The sequence below is a fragment of the Heterodontus francisci genome, chromosome 13 (genome assembly GCF_036365525.1).
Source record: "Heterodontus francisci isolate sHetFra1 chromosome 13, sHetFra1.hap1, whole genome shotgun sequence".
Classification (NCBI taxonomy): Eukaryota; Metazoa; Chordata; class Chondrichthyes; order Heterodontiformes; family Heterodontidae; genus Heterodontus; species Heterodontus francisci.
In genome coordinates this window covers 83,166,939-83,184,331 of record NC_090383.1, presented here as the reverse complement: position 1 = coordinate 83,184,331, position 17,393 = coordinate 83,166,939, and the positions used below count along the sequence as shown (strand labels likewise).

General features: G+C 41.1%; 1 protein-coding gene across 1 annotated transcript; it reads right to left on the bottom strand.

Moving 5' to 3' along the window:
- Positions 1-3,216: 3,216 nt before the first annotated feature.
- On the bottom strand, positions 3,217-3,627 carry LOC137376720 (uncharacterized). Its single transcript, XM_068045695.1, has one exon. The coding sequence runs from the start codon at positions 3,625-3,627 to the stop codon at positions 3,217-3,219; it is 411 nt and encodes a 136-aa protein (XP_067901796.1).
- Between the last annotated feature and the right edge of the window lie 13,766 nt (positions 3,628-17,393).

The following is a 17,393-nucleotide window of genomic DNA, read 5'->3' as shown; positions in this document are numbered from 1 at the left end:
AATTCTTCCAGGAGAGTTATTTCCCTAAGGGTCTCATACATGGCCTCTACCTTTAATGCTTGAATCTAACAATCAAAGTTAATTTGCTTTACCCTCTCAAATTCTATATAAGTCTGCCCAGGCTGTTTCTGAAGGTTCCAAAATTTCTGCCTGTAAGCTTCAGGGACTAACTCATAAGCAGCGAGAATAGCTTTTTTTGCTATCTCATAATCTGTCTCATCTCCTGCCTTGGGCGCTATGGCGTTGGAAGGATGAATGAGAACGGGCAGAGACTGCTTGAGTTGTGTACCTATCATAACCTCTGCATCACCAACTCGTTCTTTCACACTAAACCCTGTCACCAGGTTTCATGGAGGCACCCAAGATCACGTCGTTGGCACCAGCTAGACCTCATTGTCACAAGGCGAGCCGCCTTAAACAGTGTTCAAATCACACGCAGCTTCCACAGTGCGGAATGCGACACCGACCACTCCCTGGTGTGCAGCAAGGTTAGACTCAGACCAAAGAAGTTGCATCATTCCAAGCAGAAGGGCCACCCGCGCATCAACACGAGCAGAATTTCTCACCCACAGCTGTTACAAAAATTTCTAAATTCACTTGTAACAGCCCTTCAAAACACTCCCACAGGGGATGCTGAGACCAAGTGGGCCCACATCAGAGACGCCATCTATGAGTCAGCTTTGACCACCTACGGCAAAAGTGCGAAGAGAAATGCAGACTGGTTTCAATCTCATAATGAAGAGCTGGAACCTGTCATAGCCGCTAAGCGCATTGCACTTTTGAACTACAAGAAAGCCCCCAGCGATTTAATATCCGCAGCACTTAAAGCAGCCAGAAGTACTGCACAAAGAACAGCTAGGCGTTGCGCAAACGACTACTGGCAACACCTATGCAGTCATATTCAGCTGGCCTCAGACACCGGAAACATCAGAGGAATGTATGATGGCATGAAGAGAGCTCTTGGGCCAACCATCAAGAAGATCACCCCCCTCAAATCTAAATCGGGGGACATAATCACTGACCAACGCAAACAGATGGACCGCTGGGTTGAGCACTACCTAGAACTGTACTCCAGGGAGAATGCTGTCACTGAGACTGCCCTCAATGCAGCCCAGCCTCTACCAGTCATGGATGAGCTGGACATACAGCCAACCAAATCGGAACTCAGTGATGCCATTGATTCCCTAGCCAGCGGAAAAGCCCCTGGGAAGGACAGCATTACCCCTGAAATAATCAAGAGTGCCAAGCCTGCTATACTCTCAGCACTACATGAACTGCTATGCCTGTGCTGGGACGAGGGAGCAGTACCCCAGGACATGCGCGATGCCAACATCATCACCCTCTATAAAAACAAAGGTGACCGCGGTGACTGCAACAACTACCGTGGAATCTCCCTGCTCAGCATAGTGGGGAAAGTCTTTGCTCGAGTCGCTCTGAACAGGCTCCAGAAGCTGGCCGAGCGCGTCTACCCTGAGGCACAGTGTGGCTTTCGTGCAGAGAGATCGACTATTGACATGCTGTTCTCCCTTCGTCAGATACAGGAGAAATGCCGTGAACAACAGATGCCCCTCTACATTGCTTTCATTGATCTCACCAAAGCCTTTGACCTCGTCAGCAGACGTGGTCTCTTCAGACTACTAGAAAAGATCGGATGTCCACCAAAGCTACTAAGTATCATCACCTCATTCCATGACAATATGAAAGGCACAATTCAACATGGTGGCTCCTCATCAGAGCCCTTTCCTATCCTGAGTGGTGTGAAACAGGGCTGTGTTCTCGCACCCACACTTTTTGGGATTTTCTTCTCCCTGCTGCTTTCACATGCGTTCAAATCCTCTGAAGAAGGAATTTTCCTCCACACAAGATCAGGGGGCAGGTTGTTCAACCTTGCCCGTCTAAGAGCGAAGTCCAAAGTACGGAAAGTCCTCATCAGAGAACTCCTCTTTGCTGACGATGCTGCTTTAACATCTCACACTGAAGAATGCCTGCAGAGTCTCATCGACAGGTTTGCGTCTGCCTGCAATGAATTTGGCCTAACCATCAGCCTCAAGAAAACGAACATCATGGGGCAGGATGTCAGAAATGCTCCATCCATCAATATTGGCGACCACGCTCTGGAAGTGGTTCAAGAGTTCACCTACCTAGGCTCAACTATCACCAGTAACCTGTCTCTAGATGCAGAAATCAACAAGCGCATGGGTAAGGCTTCCACTGCTATGTCCAGACTGGCCAAGAGAGTGTGGGAAAATGGCGCACTGACACGGAACACAAAAGTCCGAGTGTATCAGGCCTGTGTCCTCAGTACCTTGCTCTACGGCAGCGAGGCCTGGACAACGTATGCCAGCCAAGAGCGACGTCTCAATTCATTCCATCTTCGCTGCCTTCGGAGAATACTTGGCATCAGGTGGCAGGACTATATCTCCAACACAGAAGTCCTTGAAGCGGCCAACACCCCCAGCTTATACACACTACTGAGTCAGCGGCGCTTGAGATGGCTTGGCCATGTGAGCCGCATGGAAGATGGCAGGATCCCCAAAGACACATTGTACAGCGAGCTCGCCACTGGTATCAGACCCACCGGCCGTCCATGTCTCCGTTATAAAGACGTCTGCAAACGTGACATGAAATCGTGTGACATTGATCACAAGTCGTGGGAGTCAGTTGCCAGCATTCGCCAGAGCTGGCGGGCAGCCATAAAGACAGGGCTAAATTGTGGCGAGTCGAAGAGACTTAGTAGTTGGCAGGAAAAAAGACAGAGGCGCAAGGGGAGAGCCAACTGTGCAACAGCCCCAACAAACAAATTTCTCTGCAGCACCTGTGGAAGAGCCTGTCACTCCAGAATTGGCCTTTATAGCCACTCCAGGCGCTGCTTCACAAACCACTGACCACCTCCAGGCGCGTATCCATTGTCTCTCGAGATAAGGAGGCCCAAAAGAAAGAAAGAAGAATCTGCAGAAGCCTCCTCAGAAAGCATGGCATAAACTTCATGTGCTCTGCCCATCATAAGCAGTGTCCAGCTTTCCTTTGACCACTTCATCTGTCTCGCTATCTTTTCAAAAGAAATGAAAAATGCCTCTAAGTCCCTTTCCTCAAACTTAGGGAGGGATTGCACAATTTTAAACAGCTCTCCACTGCGTCCTGGGCTGGAGTCAGTTTTTTCCTCACCAGAATTTTCATTGAGATCGAGGCCACCATCTTTTTTTAGTTCTAGCTTTTTTAATTTGAATACTCTTTCTTGCTCCCTTTCTTCTTTTTCTCTTTCTCTTGCTTTTTCTTGTTCTCTCTCCTGCCTTTCTTCTTTTCCCTTTGTAGTTCAAGTTTTTTCATTTCTTTTTCCTGTTTAAGCTCAAGTGTTTTCATTTCCAATTCTCTTTTCTGTTCAAGCTGCTTCATCTGTAACTGAATCCTAGCTAATTCAACTGAATTATCATCTGGATTGCCTTTTTCTTCTTCTACTTTCAAATGCTGTGCTATTACTTCCATCATGTCTGCTTTCTTGGCTCCTGGTTTTAACTCTAATTCCAACTTTGCTGCCAATTCCTTTAGCCTAGCCTTGGTTAAGTTTTTCAAATCACTCAGGGATAAGTCCTCCCTTCCCAGAAAAGTTGTAACAATTGATAAAATCATTCCAGTAATGTAAACTATACTCTAATGCACAATAAATCTGGTGTTTTCCTTTTCCGTTTTCGGTTATTATTACCCCACTTACAATTGCATGTCATTGGCTTTGAGTAATCCCGCACAGAGCCCCCAATTATATGTTACAACCAAGGCAGAGAAGTGCACTGTCTTCCTCTAGTTCCACTTCTCCATAGGTCACAACATATGTGTACCCAGTTACCGATGCGGCCAATTATATATTCTATCTATTTTAGTTTCAGAATAAAACCTACCAACCATGTTTCTTTAATAAACAACAAAAGTATTAATTTATTATAAAACAAGACTTAGTCAATAAAGATGCAGAGCTTTAACACACAGTTTGAAATATGACAGTAAGTATGTACATTGCCTTCTAAATACCCAACACATGCACACACAAACACACACACTGGTTAATGGAAAAATAAAGATGCTTTGGCCAAAGTACTTGTTAATTCTTGAAGAAAAAGGATAAGATATGTTATGTTCCAGATGGCATACAGTCTGGCATCCGAGTACATGTAGACGGGTCACTGGGATTTTTCAGAAGCAGTTCGTTCAGGAGATGTTGAGAGGAAGTCTTCCAAAAGCTTCTGGATTTTTTTTCAGTGTTTCTCAGAGAGGTGAAGAAAAGTTGAGCTGGGTGTTTCTTTCAACAGGCTACAAATCCAACTGACTCAAAACAGTATTCAAAAATGAAACCTACTCTTGAGCACCATAGTCAGAAGGCACCTGTTGTTTACTTAACTGAAGACATGTGGCATCCAGTAAATGTTGTTTTTAAACAGTTCTTCTAGTGACCCTTTAAAAAAAAAGTCCAGTATCTATGGAATCACTTCAGTCCTCCAATGAATCCATCTCCACAATTCTAAAACACAAATCCTCAAAAAATATTTAAAAATGGAAGCACTTTTGCAACAACAGATACATTATTTTACATATACTAGACAAAATCTCCTATACTTTCTGCAACCAAGATTGCTACAAGAACTACTAAAGGAACTTGACTAACCTAAGAACTAGTAAGGAAACACTGAAGCCTTAAAACTGAAACTGAGTTTTACTATCAAAAACACCATCTTGGGTATCCTTAATTTCCAAAGAGATCTGTTCAATTCTATGAATCATTCTGAGTTACACATGTGTTAGAATACATCAGCTCTTCTGGTATCAATCACCTTACAAAGCCCGCTGGTAATCTTGATCATCACCAAATCAATAAAACATCAGCGCCTAGACATGATAGGTCACTTAGTTAATCACTAGTTTATCAGGTCTTTACCAACAAAAGGGTTGTACACATATCCAGATAAAACAGGACATCTTTATATTTTCCATTAACAAGCTGTCTGCAGGCCTGTGGTCTTGATGGCTTGTCGCCTATTCTGGTAAGGAATGTCTTTGTAGTTTAATTAGCATTCGCATATTGCTTTAGCATTCAGTCTGATTACTGATTCAATTTTGTGAACCCTTTTAAAACAGTTTTTTAGGGCATTTGACCTGCAAGATCTAAGAAGTGTAAGTTTGCATCGTGATGTTGTGAATAATGTTAAATTTGTAACAATGAAGCAAGATATAGCAAGCTTGAGGCCATGCCCAAGGATATGGAAGGGAGTTTATATTGAGGGTTGGGAGAGTTGAGTCATAGGTTGAAATCAGTGACGTTGAAGAGTCACTCAGGGCTGAGGGATGAGACAAGTCAAATGTGGCTGGGGGGCAGTAAAAAGAGGAGATGGAAGAGGTTGAGAGGCTGAAGGAAGAGAAGGTGCCAGGTGAATAGGGGAGGAACATACTGCTGCCACATCTATTTGGGAAGGGCTGGTGGTAGAAAGTTTAGCCAGGTGGGGAGGCTTCTGTAAGAAGCAAAGAGCTGTTGGCTGGCCGGCAGTCAAGTTTCTGTTAGAAATAAAACAAGAACATTCTGGAAATGCTCATCAGGTCTAGCAGCAACTGTGGAGAGAGAAACAGAGTTAACATTTCAGGTTGATGATCTTTCATCAGAACCAGTTTCTGTCAGTCCCAGGATGTCAATAGAATCTTGCAGAGGTGATTAGTGTCTTCACTGTGTCTATGCCTCCTCATTGTTTTCCAGAAGTTGGTCCCACCAGGGCACAAAATGCTTCTTCACAGTGGATGGGTGTTAATCAGCCAAATGCAAATGAGGAGAACATAGTCTTCACTGTGCTTTGAACATTGAATGTAGCAGCTTGTTTAACACAGGCATTTTGCTGTTTAACATCTGGCAGTATGCTGATGAAGAAATTTCAGACCAAATAAGGTCTGTGCAAGTGATCCAGCAGCTCTACATTGCACAATGATACAACCAGGTGAGAAGGGGTCTAGGGTTCCCTCTCAGCCTTAACCTGGTCTTACCGTAACAGGGTTTAATTTTAAACACATCATGTTTTTAGCTCCCCCTTGGTGAATCCTTGTTCCCTGTTTTCCAATTATAAGGCAAAAAACCCAGCCAATCAGGTTTCTTAGGTTTAAAGAAGAAAGGTTGAACTTTATTAAATTTAAACTCTAATTCGGTTAACACCTACGGATACATGATGTGCCCACGCTAGCATGCATATATGATACACACATGCAGATAGAGACAGAAAAGAGCAGAACAAATAAAGTAGAAAAATGAGGCAATATCTGAAGATGGTTTTGGTTACTGTTCTTCAAGCTTGCTGTAGAGTCCTTGACTGTAGGTAGTATTCTTCTTAAACCTTGTTCGATGTAGGACACTTTTCTCCATGAAGGTTCATGTGTCTTCAATGGGTCCAGAGGCTTGTGAGAAAGAGATGGGGGCAGACAAGAGAGGTTGTCTCAGTCCAGGAGAAAACAGTCTCTCCAAATTGTCTGTACAATTCAAAAAAACTCAGGTTGCCCAGCAGGTTAGTCATGTGACGAGCTGGTTTGACCACGTCTGTTTGTGGATTCGACCATCTCAGCAGTCATCCTGGAATGTGAGCATCCTCACCTTTCAATGTCTGGTGATCAATGTCCATTGTGGGTTGAATGTGTCAAAGAATGGTCCTTTGTCTCCACAAGCACTGTTTGTTAGTATGTAAATGTTCTTTTCCAACCACGGCTGATCTGTTTAACAAGTTATTTCCTCGCTCCAGCAACAGTTTAAAATCAATGTTCATATGACAAAATTAATATGCCTCACTCTTGGCAGGTGGGGGTCTGGATGACAACAAGCACAGGAAAAGGGACAAAACAAAATTGATATTGCTGCAGTCCTTATAGTTGAGGGCTAGAATGCTCGAATTCAACATGGTTTTAGTTTAGAGATACAGCACTGAAACAGGCCCTTCAGCCCACCGAGTCTGTGCCGACCATCAACCAGCCATTAATACTAATCCTACACTAATTCCATATTCCTACCACATCCCCACCTGTCCCTATATTTCCCTACCACCTACCTATACTAGGGGCAATTTATAATGGCCAATTAACCTATCAACCAGCAAGTCTTTGGCATGTGGGAGGAAACCGGAGCACCCGGAGGAAACCCACGCAGACACAGGGAGAACTTGCAAACTCCACACAGGCAGTACCCAGAATTGAACCCGGGTCGCTGCAGCTGTGAGGCTGCGGTGCTAACCACTGCACCACTGTGCCAAACCTGGAACGTTGTCTTGGTCAAGGTGGCATCCATCCTTATGTTGGGCGGCACAGTGGCGCAGTGGTTAGCACCGCAGCCTCACAGCTCCAACGACCTGGGTTCAATTCTGGGTACTTCCTGTGTGGAGTTTGCAAGTTCTCCCTGTGTCTGCGTGGGTTTCCTCCGGGTGCTCCGGTTTCCTCCCACAGCCAAAAGACTTGCAGGTTGATAGGTGAATTGGCCATTATAAATTGCCACTAGTATAGGTAGGGGAATATAGGGACAGGTGAGGATGTGGTAGGAATATGGGATTAGTGTAGGATTAGTATAAATGGGTGGTTGATGGTCGGCACAGACTCGGTGGGCCGAAGGGCCTGTTTCAGTGCTGTATCTCTAAATCTAAAATCTAAAAAATCTAAGAGGTCCCACCACGTCAGCAATGCAGCCCAATAAAGGTAATTGTGGGGCGTGGTGTTCAAAAACCTGGATCACATGATCAAATAGAAAGACTGAAAACCAAATCATGTTTGCTTTTCAGAGTAAGGTACATTTAAGTAGTTTACATTTTTACAGCAAAATGAGTACAGCTTCAGACAAGTTGGACTTGACACATCTTTGAGCCATAGACCTCTAGTGCCCTTAGATTGGTATTTATAATCAATTTATAAATTTGAAAATACAAACCAGAAATTACATAACCTTTTTATTTAACAAGCAATGTATTGAATTTATGTTGAATCTTTAATCCTTATTCTGATCTATCTCTATAACACAAAGCTTCCTGTGTTTTAAAGTCAGTTTTGATGACTGATAATCACTGTTTTCACTCACAATTATGTCACTTATTGAAAGCCACTAGAATTTTAAACATGAACCAGAAACATTATGTTCAGCGCTCATGACCTCATGCTTACGGCTCATTTCCTAGACCTGGAATTCCCTGATGTAACCTCCCCTGAGCCTCCTTCAAAGAGACAGACCATTAGGTCATACAAAATTAATCTTACACATCTCATCAAGACAGGCATGCAAACCCAGTAAAGCAGAGAAGGACACATAAACATAACAAGGAATTTGCAAGATAACTCCAAGGAAGTCTGCTGTCTTCTATTTTATTTTATCTGTGTCCTTACTGATATTGTGATAAAGGTTTTTACTATGCAAGATGGTGCCATAATTAATAGGGTCTGAAGAAATACATGGTTGAACTTATAAAAAAGAGACCCACAACCACTAATGTAATCAAAACTGGTTGCTTCATAGCCCAGGTATAACATACACCTGGGCATGCACAATGCTTAGAAAAAATACATTTTCAGATTTTGAGAAATAGGAACACTTAGGGATGATTTTTTACTTTCACTGATGACAGAAAACAGGCATCGGTGAAAAATCCATCTATTATTCATCCTGTCTGATTGACTTTAATGGAAAGACAAATTAGGTCAGATGGATAAAAGGATCATTGACCCACTGCTGCTTGTTTTGCCGCTTTAAGTTAAAATCAGCCCTTTTAGCTGTTAGGCTTCTGGCATCTTCAGGGAAATTCTGCTTCCCAGGTTTGACCAGTTTTGTTTTGTCCTTATGTACTGTAATACTGAAAGAAGCATCAATATTACAGTACTTCAACTACACAGGACTAGATCTATTATTCTGGTACCAGCCTTAAACTACTAAATAGCTAGAGCCTGTAATTGTGGATGTTCTGCTCCATCAAACAGAAGTTCCATGCGGCAGAATTTCCACTCATTCAAATGCTAGAATGCAGACTCTGTCCTAAAGTTGGGGAATAGGGTAATCTGCATGTTTGGGGCAGGACACTGGCACCTGCAAAGGAGCATTAGCAGTACCCGCAACGGCAGAGGCCAGAAAATTGGTACAGTGCCATGTGGCTCTGCCAGAAGATAAAAAGACCTGGCAAAGAACCAAGGGTGTGGCTAGTTTCATTTTTCTTTTCACCTCCCAATGAAAGCAATTTAGTCAAGTTAACTGTCCCATTTGGTTTTGATTACTGTTGCATGTTAAAGTTTTGGGGCCATTCTTGGGATCTCAGCAGGATCCTGGCAGCTTTCATTTGACGTGCATTTCCCTCGGCTTTATAAGGACGTACTGGGCTCAATTCCTGGAGGAGCCTGGGAACTCCAACTGAATATGCCCCTGTCACAGTTCACCCACATGCCCCCTACCAGAATTTGGAAATCCAGAAAAACCAAGGTAAAACAGGCTCTTTTGCTAAACTCTTGACTGGAGATGTTTCGGGTTTCTGCTTTGGTCCTGATTGGAATTTGAGGGTTCTAGCACATAATTTTGTATAAAATTAGAAATATAAACATTTTACCTGCAACTTCCCTTTTCTCCCACTTCCCCTTTCTCAGTCTTTTATTTATTTTAATTTTATTCTTTTCATATATAACTCCATTCTTCCTAGTCTTACTTTTAGGACCAGATAATAACTCAGATCCAGGACAAATAAGCCGACTTGATTGGCACCCCATCCACCACCTTAAAAATTCTCTCCCTCTAATAGCAGCGTCCAATGGCAGCAGTATGTACCATCTACAAAACGTAGTGCAGCAACTTTCCAAGGCTCCTTTGACTGTACTTTGCAGATACACGATCTCTACCACCTAGAGGGACAAGGGCAACAGACGTATGGGAACATCACACCATCCTGACTTGGAGCTATATTACTGTTCCTTCACTGCCACTGGGTCAAAATCCTGGAACTCCCTCCCTAACAGCACATGGACTTCAGTGGTTCAAGAAGGCGACTCACCACTATCTCCTTAAGGACAATTAGGGATGGGCAATATATGCTGGCCTTGCCAGTGACTCTCACATCCAATGAACAAATATTTTAAAAAATGAGAGCAGACCATGTGAATTTAGCAATAGAAGTTGTGTGGTGGTCAACCCCAAGATATAGTTAGTTAGCAATGAGTTATTACATGAACAACCCTATCAATCTTTACCAAGTGGCAAAGAAAATTAAACTGAAATTGTATATTACTGAACTGATACAGTTCTAAAGATCATGGAAGAAGATAGCTGTGCAATTATAATTAAACTTCGGTTCCCTATGTATTTTACACAAGATTACTGTTTGGAAGAAGCCTGTGAGCTGATAGGAGATGTAACCCTTCTATGAAAATGACATCAGTGGCAAAGGGGTGAACCACTGTCATCAGTAAATGAATGGATACAGGGGCTTTCAATGGGATCGGGTATATGATCAGTACACCAGCGTACCAATAGGTGAATGTAGTGACCAACTGAGGATTCAGGTTTGGATCGAAGTCAGACCCTTTGAAGAGAATGCTAACCTTTTGTGAAAAATATATTTTCATGTGGACTCCTTTCCACAACCTGCTGAAAACACGCAACCATGCACCCCTCCGCCACTCAACCACCCCCTAGTTATTCCACCTTGACTGGACTTTCTGGCTTGGATACAAAGACTGATGTTGTAGATGTGCCCCTAGTTTTACAGTTGCCCACCAGTACCTAACATATGAAGGGATCTGCCCGGCCCTGCAGACATTAGCAACTTTTACAGTGGAGACCTGGGCTGGAGCTACTTAGCACTTGTTTTGAGATATGTGACCCTGCAGATTTTAAAGCCAATAGCTTTCAGGTGAGTGCTTGGACACCTAAACTGAGGTATACAAACATGGTGTTAAAAATGATGACTCCACTAACAGAGAGGTTAACAAATCAGTACTTATTTCTTTCCAGAGCTCGTAGAATTGAAATGATTTATGTAGTATTTTCTGAAATCAAATCAGGTAGTCTCTTCCGTTCTGCTATGTAAAATTATCAGCGCACACTTTAATGTTGCAGAAGAAAAATCTCTCACCATTCACAGGAAACAGGTTATTTCTAAATGCAAAATTAAGTTTTCTCTGACAACAAAATCATGAGAAACAAAAACCTGAGAGGGATTGCTTTGGAGGGCATTTCATACTGGTCTTTCAATTTGAATTTCAGGATCCTGGTGCCCATGAGTCAGCTCCTGGTGTTTATGGGTTAAATCCATTTTCAGTAGACTAGTGAGAGACTTGTAAACCCATTTTTATCTGGGTCTACAAGTCTTCCTTTGGTCCATGGAAACTGAATTTTACAGCATAAATGTGGGAGTTGAATCACAGATGCTGAACTCCTGGAATCTGATTTAAAAGGCCAATATAAAGGCAGCTTGTTAAAACACACCAATTATTTATAAAGGTAACAGAAATTCCTAATATTTCTAACAAATTGGTTAACAGTTGGGGTAAAGTTTCTCTGTTATTTTAGCAAAATTGCAAAATTCATCTTTTAACGAAAAATGTAAAAATGCCCGTTTTTCTCCAACATTACCGATCTGCTGGTGTGAAGCTTTGAAATGTATGTTTACTGAGAGTTCTGTTTAATTAGTGGTTAATTACTTAGAAAAACAGGCACCCTCTCACTTTTCGTTAAAGTAGGGTTTCACCCCATATATAATTTTTATTTGTTTCTCTTAGAAGTACTGTGAAATGACAATGAATGAGAAATACTAACAGTGGAAAGTTTTCAGATATAACCATTTCTAAGTTTCAGTAAAGTTTGTACGACATTGTGCTGGAAGTTAATGGCAAAGTATGGTTTTGATTATTGTGTAATTACAGATAAGCAGCACTGAACAGTAGTTCTCTAACCACAAACTCAATCAATCAATTATAATCTACATGCAGCAGCAATAATTGCTTCCTGGCAGTTTCAAATGGTATAATAAAACTAGACAATATCAGTGACTGTATATCATGTTAGTCACCAGTTTTATTGTCATACTTAGATAAGGAACTACCATATATCATTTCATGCATTAATTGTGTTAAAATTTTTTTATACAATTCTAAGTTAACCATTTGACTCCTGAACATTCATTACTCCCTTAAACATTTTCATTCAAAGGGTCTGTTCCCTATGTTTATTGTATCCCTGTTCGAAATGTGCTATTTTGGGTGTCGCATGATGTAATATCCTCTTTATGCTGCAGAATCCAGAGTGTGTGTTTGGAGATGTTGAGTGAGGACAGAATCAAGCTTGATTATGATGTCCCTTATGGTCAAATAATCTGTACACATTCACTGATAATGAAAAATTGTCACTGAAATTAAGTACTCCTGGTCAACTGGCCATGGACCCACCCTTTGACCAGGAATTAATGCCGTCAGGAAAGGAAAGAAAGACATAATTTGCATTTATATAGCACATTTCATGACCTGAGGATGCCCCAAAGCAACTTACATCAAATAAAGTACTTTTTTGAAGTTAAGTTATTGTTGTAATGCAGGGAAACACAGCAACCAATTTACATATGTAGAACTTACAACACAGAAACAGGCCATTCAGCCCAACTGGTCTGTGCTCCACATGAGACTCCTCCCACCCTATTTCATCTCACCCTATCACTCTATCCTTCTATTCCTTTCTCCATCATGTACTTGTCTAGTTTCCCCTTACTGCACCTATACTATTCACCTCAACCAATCCATGTGGTAGCGAATTCCACATTCTAACAATTTCTGGGTAAAAAGATTCTTCTGAATTGCTTACTGGATTTATTACTGACTATATCATATATTACATTTCTTTTTTAACATGAAGAAGGACTATTTAGTTGAGAATCCAGAAGGCACTTCTGAACCTTACTATAGACTTCAAGGACTGAATTTTAACTTTCAGACCTGCTTGTAGCAGGGTAGACCGACAGTGTGTCAGGAACCCGGGAATTTCAGCAGCACACTTGTCAGTGGCTTTTTAATCCAGCCACTTTATTTGCATCTGACTTCCAGGTTTCCCAACCAATTACAGTGTGTAATTTCTATGACGACCCACATCGGTCTAATTCAGCTGAAATATTTAAAGGGACCCTATGAGGATCAGAACTGAAGCAGTGTAGAAGTATCATGACAGAGTCAAGATCTTCACAGGTGGCGGCTCAACATGGAAAGGCAGCATCACACTTCTCCGAGGCATCCCTGCATAATTGCCAACATGCTCTGGGCTGGAAGGGCCCGCAGAATTGCACAGCAAGGTCCCAAAATGGGCAGTGAGATGAATGACCAAATAATCTGTTGTTAGTGACATTGGTTGTCAGTCTGGACACTGGGAGAAATCTTGTGCTGGTTTTTGAAATAAAGCCGTGGGATCTTTTCCATCCATCTGAGAGGATGGACAGGACCCCAGTTTAATGTCTCATGTGAAAGACAGCACCTCTGACAGTGAACTGCACTGAATTGTCAGAGTAGGTTATGTGTTCAAATCTCTGCATTGGGGTATTGACCTACAACTTTCTGTCTTAGGGGTGAGAGTGTTACCACTAAGCCATCTAGGAAGAACTGGTGAAATAAAAGTGAGATAAGTCATAACGCGGCTAAAAACAAACCGAAGCTAACAATAGGTGAATTTTTAAAAAAATGAATTTTAAAAAACTACATGGGATATGGTTCCACAAACACCAGGTGGCCTCTGATATTTTTCCCAAGTGGTTATTATTGATTGGCAGTGAATGTTGGCAGTCTATTCCAATAAAAAGCACATCCAATGGTAATTAACTTACTTTACACTGCTGACTCCTAATAGTTTTCCTCACCTTTTAGTGAATAGTTGGCAATTATGCAGTTAAATTACTTTGTTCACAATGAGGAAAATCATGAATCAAATTCATTGATAAAAGGCCCACATAAAATCTGAATGGCTTCCTGTGAACAAAATCAGGGAATAGAGTAGGTGGTGAAAGCTGGGAGGGTGTCTGAAGCTCATTAGCTTGCTTCCACAGCTGGACAAAAGCATTTGGGGCTTTCTTGGTACTAAATGAAACAGGAAAGTACAGGTAACATATAATAAAATGAGTCAAACATAAATAATAAGAGTAGCTTTGTTCAATTGTTCAATGAATGAAAAGTCGGTTTGTAGTTATACATGCTGCCTTATCATAGAATAGCAGAAACAGATCCTTGTTTTTGTAAAAATTCCCCGAATTCTATTACAGGCAAGAAATTGGAATTGCTATGAACTGGGATACACACAATGTAAAGCATCATACTAAACAAGGGGTAACACAGGAACGAAAGAAAGAAAAGAAAACATTTCTATAGCATCTTCCACAACCTCAGGACATCCCAATGCGCTTTACAGCCAACAAAGTACTTTTGAAGTCATTGTTGTAATGTTGGAAAGAAGTGGTGACTTGATTAAAATAGTTGCCAATATTAGATGCTCATAATTGGAAAGGTTAACAAGATACTTTGTTCCCCTTTTGAAAAGAAGGAATGAGCATAAATCATAAACAGGCATATAAAAAACAGAAAAGGATAATTCTGATCACTATTTAAATATCAATAATTAATGAAGAACAAGGGCATAGGTACAAATCAGTAAAAGACAACTTTTCTGGCCTGATGTTAGACAACGTCTTTGCGCAAAGAGTAATTAATGGTTTTCGGGAGAGGTACGAGCTCTGGAACCACTCAAGAGACAGTTGGATTTTGTGATTGGAGGAATCATAAGTTTCCACTGCATAAGGAGCTGGACAAGCCAATGACCTTCCTTATCTGTACTTACCTTCACAGTGTTCTCTTCATAGGAACATAAGAAATAGAAGCAGGAGTAGGCCATTTGGCCCTCAGGCCTGTCCTGCCATTCAACAGGATCATGGCCGATCTCCTACCTCAGTGCCATTTTCCTGCACTATCCCCATATCCCTTGATAGCTTTAGTATCTCAAAATCTATTAATCTCTGTCTTGAATATACTCAATAAGTGAGCTTCCACAGCCCTCTGAGGTAAAGAATTCCAAAGATGTACCACCCTCTGAGTGAAGAAATTCCTCTTCATCTCAGTCTTAAATAGCCTACCTCTTATTCTGAGACTGTGTCCCCTGGATCTCGACACCGCCCCAGCCAGAAGAAACATCCTTCCTACATCTACCTTGTCAAGCCATAGAAACAGTAACCTTTTAAGAATTTTGTATGTCTCAATGAGATCACCTCTCATTCTTCTAAACTCTAGAGAATATAGACCCAGACTCCTCAATCTCTCCTCATAGGACAATCCTCCCATCCCAAGGATCAGTCTGGTGAACTGTCATTGCACTCCCTCTATGGCAAGTATATCCTTCCTTAGGTAAGGTGACCAAAACTGTACAAAATACTCCAGGTGCGGTCTCACCAAGGCACTATACAATAGCAGCAAGACTTCCTTACTCCTGTACTCAAATCCTCTTGCAATACAGGCCAACATACCATTTGCCTTCCTAATTGCTTGCTGCATCTGCGTGTTAGCTTTCAGTGACTTATGAATAAGGATACTCAAGTCTCTTTGGACATCAATACTTCCCAATCTCTCACTATTTAAGAAATACTCTGCATTTCTGTTTTTCCTACCTAAGTGGATAACTTCATATTTTTCCACATTATATTCCATCTGCCATGTCCTTGCCCACTCACTTAACCTAAGTCCCATTGAAGCCTCACAACTCACATTACCATCTAGTTTTGTGTCATCAGCATACTTGGAAATATTACATTGGTCCCCACATCCAAATCATTGATATAGATTGTGAATAACTGATGTCCAGGCATTGTTCCTTGTGGTACCCCACTAATCACAGTCTGCCAATCTCTGAATGACCTGTTTATTTCTACTTTCTGTTTTTTGTCCGTTAACCAATTTTCAATGCATGCCAGTATATTACACTCAATCCCATGTGCTCTAATTTTGCTTACTAACCTCCTTATCAAAAGCCTTCTGAAAATCCAAATACACCACATCCACTGCTTCTTCCTTATCCATTTTGCTAGTTACATCCTCAAAAAACTCTAACAGGTTTGTCAAACAGAATAAAAGTTTGTTTTGGTTGGGGGAATAGGGTAATTTATATATTGAATACTTAGAGGGGTGGGAGAGGCAATTCAAAGTGAGATTACAATTTGATTTTAATTTTTCACACACTGGGACCTTTAAAAATGTAAATGACCTGTCAGAGCTAGAAGTCCTTTAAAAATGGCTCCGGCATCTACGTCATCGGGGGCAGGCGGTCTGCCCCCTCCATGTTAATGAGCCGCCACATGAAATATCGCAGTGGCTCCGTGGCGCACGGTGGTGAGCTATTAAAATTCAGCCCAAATTATTTGTTTAGTCTCTCTGCCATTTCCTTATTCCCCATTATAAATTCTCCTGTCTCTGTTTGTAATGGGCCCACATCTGTTTTTGCTAATCTTTTCCTTTTTACATACCTATAGAAGCTTTTACAGTTCATTTTTATGTTTATCACTAGCTTCCTTTTATATTCTATTTTCTCTTTCTTTATTAAATGTCTTGGTCCTCCTTTGCTGAATTATAAAATGGACCCAATCCTCAGGCTCAGGTGACTTTATAAGCTTCTTCCTTAGATCTAATACAATCTTTAACTTCTCTTGTGCCTCAAAGGAATATAAATTTGTTATAAAGCATGTATTAATTCTTTAAATGCTAGTAATTCCCTGTCTACCATCATACCTTTTTAATATTGTTTCTCAATCTACCACAGCCAATTTTCCACTCATACCTTCACAGTTTCCTTTATATAGATTTAAGACCCTAATTTCAGATTGAACTATGTCACTTTCAAACTTAATGTAAAATTCTATTATATTATGGTCACCCTTCCTTAGAGGCTCCTTTACAATGAGATTATTAATTAGCCCTTTCTCATTACACAATACCAGATCTAAAATAGCTCATTCACTAGTTGGTTCCTCAACATACTGTTCTAGAAAACCATCTCTTATATATTCCAGGAATTTGTCCTCCACAGCATTAGTGCTAATTATGTTTACCCAGTCTATATGTAGATTTAAATCCCCCATGATTACAGTATTACCCTTGTTACATGCACCTCTAATTTCCTGATATATACCATGCCCTACATTACCACTACTGTTTGGTGGCCTATAAACAACTCTTACCGATGAAAACACAATAAAAGAAGACTGGTTGGGAGTTATGAACACCTGGAAAAAATAATCACATCCAAGTGCAGTGAAATTGATCAATATTGTAGCATTTTAATAGTGGATATACATCAGCAAAAAAAAAATTATGTTCCTCAGATGACACTTTCTTGGTCGCATGACATACTGGTGCTT